A 14,583-nucleotide genomic window follows, 5' to 3' on the forward strand; every position below is an offset into this window, starting at 1 on the left:
TTTAATGGGAAGGTTTCTAAGTATTTAGTTGTCTCTTTAAACCATTTGATCCTGATGGGATAAGAATAACAGAATGGTTTACTGAAAATCTGAAAGATACAGCATGCTGACTGTGATAAGCAAACTTCTCCAGAGAATCTGTATCTTCTTTATGTTACCAATACAAAATAATTAAAACAAATAACAGACTTGATATCCATGTCATACTTCCATTTAATATCAATTATTCTGATTCTATAGCCCTTTTGAATTTGTCAAAGAATGCTGCATTCATTATCCCTCACAGAAACATCCAAAGAACAGGCAGTTTAGAAACTCAGAGTTCTACTGGTGAGAAAATTGAGGCTGATGGAGTAAAAAGTATACAAGACATATATCTTACAGCTTGCCAATCACAAATATCCACCATTCTAACATTAAGACATTGAAACCCTATCTCCACGTGCAGGTACCTGATTGGCCGGTTCTCTTTACTGTCGAAGAGTGAGAAGATGACCTCCAGCTCCTCTCCCAGGTTGGAACACATGAGGCTCTTCATCTGGACAAAGAGGTGGTGACTGCTGGCCTGCACTGGGGTGTCTTTCTTCCGATGTCGATGTTCCATCTGAATGACACCCCCGAACAAAAAAATGATCAGCATGGACTGAAGGAAATAACAGGACCCAACAAACTAGTTAGCTATGAGGTGACTGTGATGTCCTATGCCATAACTTTTTATTTTGCTGTGGATTTGGTATCTAAATCCACAGCAAAATATACATTCTATGTCTTTTAGACTATGGACATAGAAATAGTCTGGAAGATATCCAATTTAACTTTGGATGTTAAATTCCAAATTTTCTTCCAACTTCTAAAATAAGAAACCGTGAAGTTTATAGATTATCAAAGAACCTTGCTTGAAGAATTTTTAAAATCATTAATGTTAAAATAACAACTCACTGAGTAGATTCAGGAAGCAGGAAGTTCAAAGGATTCTTTTGCTCCCTTATCAACTCCCAAGATGAGAACAAATTATTAGTCATCTTTTTAAAAAGCAGACTAAATTATATCTCAGTTATCACTTCTCATTACTCATAATTAAAAGTTCTTTTAGGTTATACTAAATTGTAAAGTTGTGGTAGTTGTCTAAGACAGGCTGTGGCAAATAATAGTTTCTAACTTGCTGTGGCGCCATAGGGAGAGACCTAGGAAAGCCAGCAAGGTGTCTAAAGCTAAGATAGCATCTATGTCCACCTTGAATTCCTTCCTCAATACAGCCAGTCCAGGCTCAACTTGGGCAACAAGACAAGATGTGAGTTCCCACAGGTTGAGGGAGAAAAAGAATCATTCACGAGTCCAGGAAGGAGGATAACATGGGGATGATCATTCACCCAACATACATTCAAGTATCTCCTATGTACCAAGCCCTGGGAACACAATGATGAGTAAAAACAGAAACAGGTCACACCTTCACAGAGCATCTATCTACTAGCGGAAGCAGGCATGAACAAAATTGTCACACATACACATGTAAAACTGCAACTGTGACGAATGGAAGCAAAGACCCAGATTACTGTTATTATTATTTTTGAGGCAGTATCTTGCTCTACTGCCTAGGCTGGACTGCAGTGGTGGCATGATCTCAGCTCACTGCAGCCTCTACCTCCCAGGCTCAAGTGATCCTCCTGCCTCGGCCTCCAGAGTACCTGGGATTACAGGCACGTGTTACCACACCCAGCTAATTTTCATACTTTTTGTAGAGACGAGGTTTCACCATGTTGCCCAGGCTGGTCTTGAACTCCTGGACTCAAGCGATCCTCCTGCCTCAGCCTGCCCAAGTGCTGGGATTACAGGTGTGGGCTACTGCGCCCAGCCTAAAGATCCAGATTATGATGAGAGTATAAAAGTGGGGATTTGACATGAGACTGGGCAGGCGTCCTGGGAAAATGGCACTTTAGCTGAGAGGTAAGGAGGGTGCAGGATTTACCTATCTAGGTTAGGGCTCCTCACACTGCTTGCAGTGAGGGACCAGGTTATTTCTCTCCATAATTCACTGCAGACTGATTCTTTCATGAAATACAATAAAAATGCCATGGCAATGTCAAAATGCCATAAAGGTTTCTAATCATTTACTTGTCATTTGTATAGTTGGACCAACAGTTCAAGGTCCAGCCATTTCTTGGACCACACTTCGAGTAACACTGACTCAGGATAAGAGTACAGGAAAAACACGTGGCTAGGCTTGTGTATTAATAGAACAGGTGCTAAGAATGTGGAAGATTATCACTTTCATAGCACAGACTAATAACAAAACTACCTCTTTTGGATCACTTTGACAATTAAAAAAATAGTTCAGGGATTTCAATTTCATTGTAACAGAGCCATAGCCTGTGTTGAGGGGTAAGGTAAATGACCCTATGTCTACATTAGCCATCTTTTTACGCCTTTGAGTTCAAAAACTACTGAATGACCAAATGAAGCCAAAATGTCATGTAAATTTACAAGTGTTAACGCAACATAAAATCACTAGAATTTTTTCATGCTTAGAAGTTAAAACTTTTATTCTGAACTACTTGAGAAGCAAAGCGCGGAAAAAATTTAGCTAAATTCATCTATAATCACTGTATACTCAACAGGTACACTGGGAATCTCTTCATAAAAGTGGAGAGTAAGTAAGTTGTTTTTAAAAGTAGACCTAAGCATTGAGGCATGTGTGGGCTATAATTACTAAATGCAGTTTCCTGGAGAAAAATATTCTACTTGTAGGAAAAAAGAATGATTTTGCCTTGTTTTCTATAAAGGTTGCTCTACTTTGTGCTTTAACAATTTTTTTTAACTGTGGCAAAAGTGGCATCATATGTTCATAAAAATACATCTCTAACTATCAAGGCTTCCCCATTCCCCTCCACCCCACCAGAACTGCTAACTTATTTACTGATTTACTTAAAAGAAAACATATGTTTACTTAAAAGGGTAACAGAGCATAAGCTACTATGAAGAACTGAATGACTACTAAAGGCCAGAGCTAGAGAAACGGATGAAAAACCTTATGAAAAGAATAGACCTTAAGGAGATATCCTCTCTTAACCTCAAACAGTGCAAATTTCCCTGCACCAATCATGACATTCACAAGAATTGAGGAGAAAAAATTAGCTCCTTTACTGATGCAACGAATCCAATATATCTAGATCAGTGGTTCTCAACCTTGGCTACAGTTTAGAGTCCCCAAGAGAGCTTTTAAAAAATACTTATGCCCGGGTCTTATCTCAGAACAATTAAATTAGAATTTCTAGGGGCTGGGGGTCCAGAGACTGGCGGTTTTAAAAGCTCCCCAGGTGATTCTAATGGGCAATGAGGGTTGAGAATCACTGATCAGGATCATGTGCAGGCAGATGCAAATCACAGCAAACTAAACAATGTATTGTTGTGTCTTTCGAGTAATTATGGCCTTGGAACTTTTGTTCTTTGAATGCATGCTAGTAATAAGCCTGCCTGACTCTACCCTTTGCACATTTAACATGGGCCCTCACATCTGGCACACTCTAGCACTGAAAATACCCCTCTTCCCATCCCTACTATTCTTTCAGGTCTAGGACCCATTTGGACTTAGCAGGTTATGATTACTTTCTTTTCTCTTGGTAATTCGGTACTTCGGCAAACTGCTAAAAAATCTCTGTGAAAGTATTATTACAATCAAATTAAAAAGTCAAGTTCACACTTCAAGAGCTTGAGATAATTTGTGGCTACAAATGCACCTATCAGTTACTCTAACTGTGCTTAACAGTTGAACTAGCTCTTTGATTAGGGGAAGAAAGAGATTCATCCCAAAGATTTATTTAACTGACTCAAATTTTTAATCTTCAAATAAAGCATTAATTATTGAATGAACTGTCTACACCAGGGTTTATCAACCTCAGTGCTACTGACAACTAGGCTGAATATTTCCTTGTTGTGGGGGCTGTCCTGGGCTTTGTAGGACATCTAGCAGCTTTTCCTAGCCTCTACCTACCAGATTCCAATAGTACTTCTCCTTCCCATCTCCTGTTGTGACAACAAAAAATGTCTCCAGACAATGCCAAATATCCCCTTGGGTTGAAATTGCATGTGAGAACCACTGTGCTCCCTCTGAGATCTGCTAGTCTAACCTTCTAAGAATTGCAGAGTAAGCAGATGCATGATCTTACAAAACCAAGAAAGGTTTCTAAAAAGATAGAAACCTGCAGGCACAAATAGGAGAGAAGCTGGCTAATAAGGTTCCCTTTATTTATAGAAGGATTGAAATCTTGCCTTTGGCACTAAACCAAACTATCTAAGTGGACATATGCTAACACTGTGCGGTTTAGCACTTTTCCTGCTTAAATGAACACAATTAGGTGAGAAAGATCTGCTAACAGGGCTATCAAGAAACTAAAGTGAGACATTTTTTTCTAATGATACAATATGAATTTAGTAAGATGCAAACACTTGTGTTTCAAACATGACACTGACTAGGAAGAAGTAAAAGAAGAAAAGCAGCAACAATTAATCAAATGTCCTCTGTGTTGGGCCATTTAACCTCCATGCTGAGGTCCTTGACCCAAAGTGACAATAAATTGCCAAACAACAACAAGGGATTGGTGATGGTGCCTCCCAGCTCTCCCTGGTGAAATCAATAGTCAGTCACTTTCATGTTGAACAGAGAAAAACACCAGGGCTACAGAGAATCTTATTATTGCTAGGCCAGGATACAAACAGAAACTTGAAAAAGAAACTGCCTTATGGATGCTGGGCTTAATACCTGGGTGATGGGATGGTCTGTGCAGCAAACCACCATGGCACACATTTACCTATGTAACAAACCTGCACAACTGCCCATGTACCCCGGAACTTAAAATAGAAGTTGAAGAGAAAAATAAAGGAAAAAAGAAAAAGAAACTGCCTTAAAGGAAAGCACATGCTCTGCTGAAGCTTCTAATTATTTGAGTTGTTCTTGGGCTATTGTCGTTGTTTTGGAAATAGTCAAGTGCAACCAGCACTGAGGAGAAAATAAGTTTTCATGTCAAATCACATTTTATTTTCTTCATCTATAAAATGAAGATTTTGGAGTAGGATCTGAGCTGTAACATACTAAAATATCCCCTGCTGTCTTTCCCACGAACGGCCAACATTGCTAATCGATGAGACCCTGGAATCTCATCGACACTGAACTCTGGGCAGCCACCCACCAATAAACTGGAATGCTGAAAGAGGTGGAATCAATTTGCCATCCCATATATAATGCTACATGAAAAGAACAGAGACAAAATTACATACGCACAAAATCAAACTCAGGAAAATAAAATATATTTGTGTCACATCAGTTATTTATCCAATACCTGCCATACTCAACTAAAAACAGGGGTGTGCCTAAGCTCTGCCAATGAGATGTAAGTGCAAGTGTTGTGTGGAACTTCCAGGAAGGTTCATTAAAGTATTTGAGTCAACTGAGAGAAACCTGTCTCCTTCCTACTGCCTGGAATGCAAATATGATGGCTAGAACTCTTGCAGCTATACTGCACTTAAAGGTGTTCTTGGTGATGGAAGCCATGTTCAATGTAGCAGAAAGATAAGGCTCTTTTCATACCATAAAACCACAACCAAACCCAGAAATTCCTGTTTCTAAACTTGCATACTTTAAGAAATAAATTTCTATCATGTTTTAGTTTCTGCTTTTTATTTATTTCATGACACAGCCAAATCTAACCCTAATATGAGGCATCAATTATTTTTATCCTGTTGGCTCTCCAATGCAGATGAAATAAAGATAAGAAAGGAATGAAAACTGACTAAATGCTTATGTGTTGTGCAAATATTATCTGTCAAGGAAAGGCATTTTACATATATTTCTTATCTAATCTTCGTAATAAACATGAAAATAATTATTTCCCCATTTAGTAGATGAATAAACTGAGGCTTTGAGAGATTAAATAATAAATCCAAGAGCCAAATAACTGGTAAAAGAGATAGACTGTAAATGTAGTTGTTTGGAGCCAATAATCCAGTCTTTTCATGATACCGTAATGATCTCCAAAGCATTGACTGGGTGCTTACTAAGTGCAAAAGTACTGTACAAGACTATCTTGAACATATAGAGGTATATACAGTGTGTCCCCTAAAGGAACTTAAAAATTAAGTGAGAGATGTTCTTAAAAGTGAGAGAATATGATGTTCAATAAGTTAAATAAATGAACAAAAATAAAGATGCCACATCAGAGGATATGACTGACAAACTATACAGATTATATTTGTTATGTAAGCTAAGAGGCAGTGATGACTTTAACTTGGAATGCTCTTATTTTTCCTTTTTCGCCTCCCACTAACTGACCTCTATGTTCTCGCTACATGCCAGATACTCTGTTTAGCACTGATGTCATGAAGGCAAGCAGCACACAACACCACTCTGAAGAAATTCAATATACAATAAAGAATATCCTCTAAAAAATGGAATTGATTCCAACTGACACAATGAAGTGTATATAATCTGAACATCAATTTGATGATCATGGAAAAATCTGAAAGCAATATTAAGAACTGCCTTCTCAAATCAGATACATCCCCAGTGGACTTACTGAAATTTTCCTCCACATTTTTCAGACATGGATAATCTTCAGGTTAAGAATATCTCATTATTCTCAGAAAAATAAGCTTGGAAAGATATGCCAAAAGAGGCAGGATCATCCAAAAAGGAGTCTACTGTTTCCAATAGGCAGTCCTTCTTGGAACTTTATGGTAAGAAGCAGCAGTAATGAGATCAAAGTACAATTATGCTTAGGGTGATGGTCTTTGAAAGCCCATCCTAACCACCCTCTTCTCTGACTTCGGATTTTCAGAACTTAGTTAATATCAAGATATTAGGTACATTTCATATAATTTTAAGAATACAAGGCTAAACAGAAGGCAGATTGGACCAGACTTGGGGAACCTGGATGCCAAGCAAAAAAACTGGACTTTAACTTACCATGTAACTAGAAAAAAAAAACTCAAGTCATAAGTGAGACCATGATGGGCAATATGATCAAATTTTTTAAGATGATTCACGGGCTTCAGTTTTTAGGAATGGATTGGGGTCTGGGAAGGGTGGGTGTAAGTCCAGCAGTTGAAGACTAAGGAGGAGACCGTTTCAGTAGTTGGTGTATATACTGCTATTATGTATGTACGTACGTACACACACACACACACACACACACTATATGTATATAGAGCTAATGGGGGCAGGAGGAGGGTTAACATGCTGCTGAGCCAAGACGAGACACCATTAGTTACAGCATGGTCCTCAAACACAACAGATAAGTATGTGTGACTTGTAAGCATTTCATTACACCAGACAAAAAGTGGAAAGATTTGCAAAAGCACTGAAAATATCTTTGTATTGACTTCCTGCTGCCTGGGCGTTGAGGGCCCACTGGAGAGTATCATGTTATTCTTAGACAGGTAGTGTCTCAGTACTGTACTGAGGGCATGGTCACCTCAGCTCTCAAGTTTTTTTACTCTCTCTAAATTAATCCTGGAACATCCTGTTTTTACAAAATCAAGCAAGTATGAGGAGTGCCATGGAAACCAGAAAATTAGGAGGGAGACTGGGAGCCAAGATTTCCTGTACCTACCAATCGGTAGAGCTCAGTAATGCTGATGTCTTCCGGATCCACCATTGCATACTCTTTCCTAGGCACCAGGTCCAGTCCCAGTTGTCTAGAAAACAAATTGCAAAAGTTTAGGGGAAAAGTTACCTCCATGAAATATGTTAAAAACAATTGTTTTTTTATTACATCACTTGGAAATTAGGTATATCACCCACCATGCTTCTCTCACCTTGTATGACTTGTTACTACAGTCGGGGTAGACAATATAACTCCGCTGGACACTGGGCAAAACTTGAAACATAGAAGGTGAGAAAGACAAGCAAATCCAGGAGGGATGGGTTGGCACTCTCAGTGGAGTGCTCCTGCCACTGGGGGCCTTAGCACCATATGGTGTGGAGCCTTCAGCGCCCTTCAAATTATCACAAGAGAAGGGCTCCCACACTGGAGTGAATGGAAACTAGAGCTAGACATCATTTGGTTCTAGAAATTGGAGTTGAGGGGAAGGAAATTTGGTCTTTAGAATTTGACCTAGCACCAGTATACCTAGCTGTGCCCAGAGTCAACATGTTTCTTACATGAATCTCTGGCAACTTGTGCATGGTCCTTATTTACAGCAAATTCTGAGGTCAGTCGTTAGGAGAAACTCAGTAAAGGCAGGAAATGGAAATGGGAGAAGAATTTTGGGCCTGGGCTGGCAGAATAGTTTAACCCTTTATGTCAGATTTCATTGTGGCTGACATGTGGCTTGCTGTGCTGAGAAGTATTCTAAGGTTATATCCAGCCTCAGAGGTACCAAGTATGGTAATTGACTTGTGATGTCTTCCTATCAACAGAGGAACATGAGTCTAACTCTATTCTGGTTAGCTTCCCTCTAGCGACCTTCCTAGCATAATCCCCTCCAGGGCACCCACGGTACAATGCTGACACCAATGTCACACAATTCTGTTCATCTCCTTAACCCTCCATGATCATCTCAAAGGCTACACAATGCCTGTGTAATGCCCTATCGATCAAGGCCGAGATACCCTCTTCTCTAGCAGAACCCCCTCAACCGCCACATCCAAGGCCGCATGCTCAGTTTTCTGAGGATCACTTGTTCTGAATCCCTTTCACATCACCACTCTTTCTAACACAGAAGCCTTCTGGTATCACACTTCCAATTATAGAACCACAGCTTTCTTACTTTTGTATTTAAAAAAAATCTGAAATTCTTCCATGCCCTCCCCCAAAATCTCATTAAGGTTTCATAAGTAAAATTTATTAATTCACCACCTACTTCAAGCCAGGCACTGCCCCAGCCACCCTGAGGGCTATTTGTTCTTAAGAAGATTAGAAAGCTGTCACCTCCTTGACAGTAGGAGCTGTCTTTCAGATACTAAAACAGTTTCTCAATTTTCCTAAATGATGTTTCTCTTTGGGAAACCTAGAAAAAAATTCACACACCCATTATTTAACGTTAGTTGAATTTTTAACTCACAATAAGCACTGTGATTTGTTTTCAAAATGTCCATGTTCCCCCCTGCTACATCTCACCAGGGATTCTGATAGGGTCTGTTTTCCATTCTCCATTCCCTTCTGAAAGAGAACCACTGTACTACAGTGTAAGTCATCATCTGACACTGGGTCAATATTGCTGATGAAGATCATTTAGCAAAGGAAAGAGGGCATATAACCAGTGTGATACCTGTCTTACTCATAGCTCCTTCTATGAGAAGCTGCTCTACCCACTTTCTCTGCTGGGAGTGGTGGTGGCAGACAAGGTAGTCATCTGACCATCTCCCCTTCCTGAGCCACACCTGATTGAACGACGGGTAAGCACCTGACCTAAGGACAAATAACCCAGAGACTGGCCAGTAGCTTATGAGAGGCTGGTATAAAATGCTCAGCCCAAACAGGAATATTAGACATTGGCTGTCAATAAGATTCCCTCCTTGAGAATTTGAACTTGGAAATTCAGACATCAGTCACATGCAGGAGGAAGATAAGATACGTGAAGACAGGTGACCTACATGGCTGCAGAATGAGTGCAGAAATTCTGCAGCCTCGGACACCTGTAATCTACAAGTCTTTTTCTTCTATAGTCTTGATTGTTCAGCTTCTGTTAGCTTCCTGGCATCCTGGTTATGTGAAGAGTCTTATTTGTTTCTATTTGGTTTTGTTAATTCCTAGGTACATCTTCCCGTGGTTTGAGGTTTCCTAGCCCACAGAGTAGAATCGAGGAAGTGCTTTACAAAGAATAAGGAGAAATGAGGCAAGTAGGGGAGAGAGAGGATGGGAGGAGATCACACAGGGAGAGCGTCATGTTTTCTATCAACTCAGTCACTAAACTACTCTGTGACACAAGAAGAAAGGATTAACTGATTGCCTCCTCCCACATAATATTAGCAGAAAAGTCAAAGAACATCGTGTTGTAGTACTCTATGGGCAACAGAAACATGTACCATTATTTTAGTGCTGTCTGAGTTTCCCAGGCAAGAACAATTCTTTTGCTGGCCCTGTTAGGAAATGAGATTAATGATCTCTCCTTCCTAAGCTTCTCACATCAAGAGGGCTTCTTTTCACTACTCTTCAAGAGTTTGATATACAATGTGAGATGGAACACATTCTTAATTTATGTTCATCCAGAGATTTATGTGTTGGCAGCTTATTTTGCAGGACAATTTCATCTAGTTTAATAGGCAAGAGATTATCTTAATTTGCTTTCCATGAGCACTATTCAATAAGAAAAAAATGTATACTTAAAGGAATAACGTAAATTCATAATCTCTGTACTGTAAGTTATTTTAAAATAAACAGTCAAAGAATTTCAAAGAAAACAGAATCATAGCTCGGAAAATTCATGAAGTTGAAGATGATCTAAATAAATTATACTGCTCATTTTCATGCATCAATGTTTTACCAGCTTATCATAAATTAGCCACAGAACTGCCCAAAGTACAAGCCAGAACTTACGTAAGTCAAAAACTGAGTCATGATTCAGTCATAATTAATGTTTTTCCTTCCTTCCCCTTTTCATTCTGCCATCATTTTCTTTCATAAAACTGAAGAAGTATCATTTTCTTGCCTGATCTACATTCCTATGTTATTTTGGATAAGCTAACTTCCTCCAACTTTCTTCCTATTTACAAACTAGTCCTTTAAATGAGGACCAGCATAATGACTAAGACCCAAAATAATTCAGAGAATCCTCAAAGGTTTTTCAAAACAATAAAGAAATAAATATTAGGCAGCATAGGTTTTGCTCCAGTGGACCTCTCCTACTCCACAATAATAGAGATTCGAGATAATCTCCTGTGAAATTCATTCCCATGGCAGGATAGGAAGTTCCCTGTAAATGGCTGGCAAGTCTAATCTGTTAGGAGGTGCTGTGTGTTTTAAATGTCATCCTTGAGCTGAAAGCGCCCTTGCGCTTTTTCTAGTTCAACTTCCTCCCTTCAACAGATGAGGAACTGACATGAAGAGGGTTAAGGAATTTGCTTCAGGTCCTAAGAAAGCAGAGTGCTCTTGCTGCCCCTCCACATTTGTACCTGTTTTATTTCTCATAGGAATGAATCTTCTAGAGATAAATGAATTGGGCTCTTCTATTCATCATCTGTGAAAAGATGAATGGCATATCCTATTCAACAAAATACCGGAAGTCCTCTGAGTGAGATGGAGGTTTAAAAATCTGTTAGTAGGTCTGGGTATTCAGAGTGTGTAACATCTTGGGAAGAATCAAACCTGGCTTCTGACAAAGTGATTTCCTATGGTAATGGGAAGTGGCATTCTGCTTCAAATTGGTTTTTCCACATTCAGTAAGAGGCAAATTTACCCGTGGTTCACTTCCTGTCATTTTCTTCATTTCTGTCTGCTTTCCTTTTTTTTCTGTTGCCCTAAGATCCTCTGAAGGTCCAAATAGCAAATGGGGATTTGGAGAAAGGAAAAGAAGGGAAGATAGGGCCATGTGGGTTATTAAAGAACCATGTCACTGCTTTAAACCTAAACCTCATGCAACCCTAGGATCTCAGTCAAAGGTGACTTATTCTAATTTGTCACTTCTATGTTAATATTCACATTTAGTACAATATCAGCCTTGGTCAGAGCTTTCAGTGATTAGATTTACCATTTCAGTACATGGCTGGTATTTTAAATTAGTCACTTACGGTTTTGTTTAAAAATAAATCTCGGTCAAGAACAGCTTTTTACTGAGTTCTCTCAGGCAGCTCCTCAAAGTAGCTAATATGTATGTACAGGACTAATCACAGCAATAATAAAAGGCCCCACCAGTGCACTTGTCATAAGACTTTTCACAGAAGCTGTTAACATTAGTGTCTCCCTCCGGATTATATTGGTGACCTATTACCATGATATGGAAAAGATTTTTTTTAAAAGCAAATCCACATGCCAAACCTAAAGCCTATTTGAGAACAAGATCAATTTTAGCCAGAAGCCACATCTAATTCATTGCTGTGAATATTTCATTTTCCATGAGCATGTCCACACCATCAGGCCACATATGATACTAGACAATAAACAACATTTCAGTGCCTACACCAGCTTGAGAAGAAATGGTTCTTGGCTCTATCAATGACAGTTCGCACTAAGCCTCCAAAAACAGGAAACATGAAAAAGCCCATAGGATTGCTTCCAGTGACATTACCACGTTCTGGCTCAGGCCTGTGTCACTTCCATTGTGTTCACCTACTAGAGGCCGCCCTGTGATGCTCAATACTCACTCATTGCCCCAGTCAAGCCGGGCAGTAATGTGGCGCTTCACGTCCTTCATCCGGTCGTGGGTGAGGTGGCCCACCAGCACCTGCCGCCTCAGGTCCAGGATTTCATTCATGATGTGCCACAGCCGGTGGAAGAGATCGCCTTCATTGCGCTAAGAAGTACACAAATGTGGAGATTTGGCAGTCAGTCCCCATACTGAGTTGTGGCATAACCAAAAAGGAAAGGGAAGAGGCCCATTCTGGTTACCCGCTATGTGCTTGCCACTCTGGACAGAGGTCCGTTAATAGACAAACTGTTCGCTCGCTGTCCTCAAACACACTCGCTGCCTTCTCTATATGCTTCATCTAAGTTTCACAACACTGCTCTTATGTCCAGAAATGCAACTTGACTTCTCACGTGCTCCTTTTATTTACTTATTTTTTAAACACTACTCAAATGCTACTACCCAAGAAGGCTCGGCTTGACTTCCACCTCCATCAGGAAATCTTCCCTGATCACTTTTGCTCACATTCTTTTCTCCCTTCTCTGTGCCATGGCTGCATGCAACTAAAGCTGATGAAATGGAAGACATTGTTTTCCAATTATATTTCTTGCACATTGGTCTCAATTCTTTATTGGATCCCCTATCAGAAGTTGGGCACAAAATTCATTCATTGATGGATATGCACTGCTATTATTGGGCCAGTATTTAGACTTTTAAAAAGGTAATGCTTTCTTTCTTACTTTTAAACAATCATGGAGATTCAAGATAATCTCCTGTGGAATTCAATTTAAGCTCCGTGGTTTACTGGAAAGAAGACAAGTTAAAATCCTGGTTTTGTCACTTACTAGTGGTACAGACTTTAAGTATCAATTTTGTCATCTGCACATGGGCAGCACTTTCTGCAAGCCTGTTTTACGGATTAGTGGTAGCAACTGTGCAGAGAGCACTACAGCACAGCGGCAGAGAATATCAACTTACTTAGAGCCAAACAACTTCAATCTGAATTTCAGTTTTGCCATTTACTGGCTGAAAAAGCTTTTCACAATTCATTAACATTTTTGTGCTTGTTTTTTTCATCTGTAAAACAGGTATTATAGTACCTACTTCCCAGGGTTGTTGTGAGGATTAATGAGTTATTAAAACTCGAAAATGATGCCTGGCCTAGAAAAAATATGTAAGTATTAGCTGTTATTAGTACTAGAGTACTGTTATTGTTTTGGGCTTGGTCCAGAATGAGCCCTCTACAAATACTGTTTCTTCCCCAAAACCAAAATATATATCCCTTACCCCAGAGACAACAGAGTAAATCTTATCTAAGTCTTTACCCTTTGTCTTTCTTAACCAGCAGCTATGCTTTTACTTTCCACAAAAATTAGGAGTGGACTTCATGAGTAGTGATATGAAAGTACTGAGGTTATCATCCTTCTAAAGTCTTCTACAGCTGTAAGCTGCCAGAAATATCAAATTCTGGGTGATGGGTAAAGACATTCAGACATCACGTACTTTTTATTTTAAAAAGTAGTGACGTGTTATCTCCTTTTTCAGTACTTGGTGTCTTGAATGTTTCACGTGATGTGCAGGTCAGACGAACTTGCCAGAGGAACAAAAAGCATTCTCCACGATGTTACCCCTGATCCTCCTCAGTATAAATCATCTTGCTTGTCTCTCAACTCCGAAAGCACTCTGTTGAGCCCATTCTTCTATTGCTTCTCACTCTTAACTCACGTTATACACTCCCATACAAGCCATTACAAGGCCACTGTAACACAATACTCTTGTAACTAACTGCTCAGTGTCCATGTCCTCCCCGTGGCTCTAAGTGCCCAATCACATGGCTGTCTGCCTGTGTATCCCTAACAGCTGGAGAATGCATGAATGAATAGCTTGATTTAAACACGTTAATTTTTGTGGATCTCAAGAGGTAGGTTCTGTACAGGCGATACAAACACTTGAGGAAGTCAGTGTAGGAAGGAAAAGTCCACCAAAGTCAATACAATTATATAAGCAAGTTATTAAACAAGTCAAATCTCATGTAGCAAAGAAGAGAGACAGCACCTTTTTCAACTGACTGTCACAGGGAGAAAGTCACCTGCCTGCTCTTGGGAAAGGCATTCTGTAGTTGTTTAGTAGGATGGACTTGATTTTCTGTGATGTCATCTCTAGTACTTAAGTTTAAGAGAACACTAAGAAGAAAAGTTGCAGGATCCCTTATAAAGCTGAAAATCAGTTGGTCAGCTCTCCATTAAGGGAAGAAAACCCGGATGTGGCAAGAATGCTGACATACTGCAGGCCTGGCCAGCAAACCTGCTC

The 14,583-nt window shown here is 39.6% G+C and overlaps 1 protein-coding gene across 3 annotated transcripts in view; it reads right to left on the reverse strand.

Annotated features, from left to right (window-relative positions):
* DOCK4 (dedicator of cytokinesis 4) overlaps positions 1-14,583 on the reverse strand; it is a 475,993-nt gene that overhangs the window by 246,790 nt on the left and 214,620 nt on the right. For all 3 annotated transcript variants that reach the window (XM_032761480.2, XM_032761481.2, XM_032761479.2), the window contains exons 6-8: positions 12,293-12,441; positions 7,602-7,686; positions 453-604 (exon numbers count right to left, since the gene is read on the reverse strand). In XM_032761480.2, the coding sequence (XP_032617371.1) occupies positions 453-604; positions 7,602-7,686; positions 12,293-12,441 (386 nt within the window). The remainder of the gene's footprint in view (positions 1-452; positions 605-7,601; positions 7,687-12,292; positions 12,442-14,583) is intronic.

The sequence above is a fragment of the Hylobates moloch genome, unplaced genomic scaffold (genome assembly GCF_009828535.3).
Source record: "Hylobates moloch isolate HMO894 unplaced genomic scaffold, HMol_V3 SCAFFOLD_1, whole genome shotgun sequence".
In the NCBI taxonomy this organism is placed as follows: domain Eukaryota; kingdom Metazoa; phylum Chordata; class Mammalia; order Primates; family Hylobatidae; genus Hylobates; species Hylobates moloch.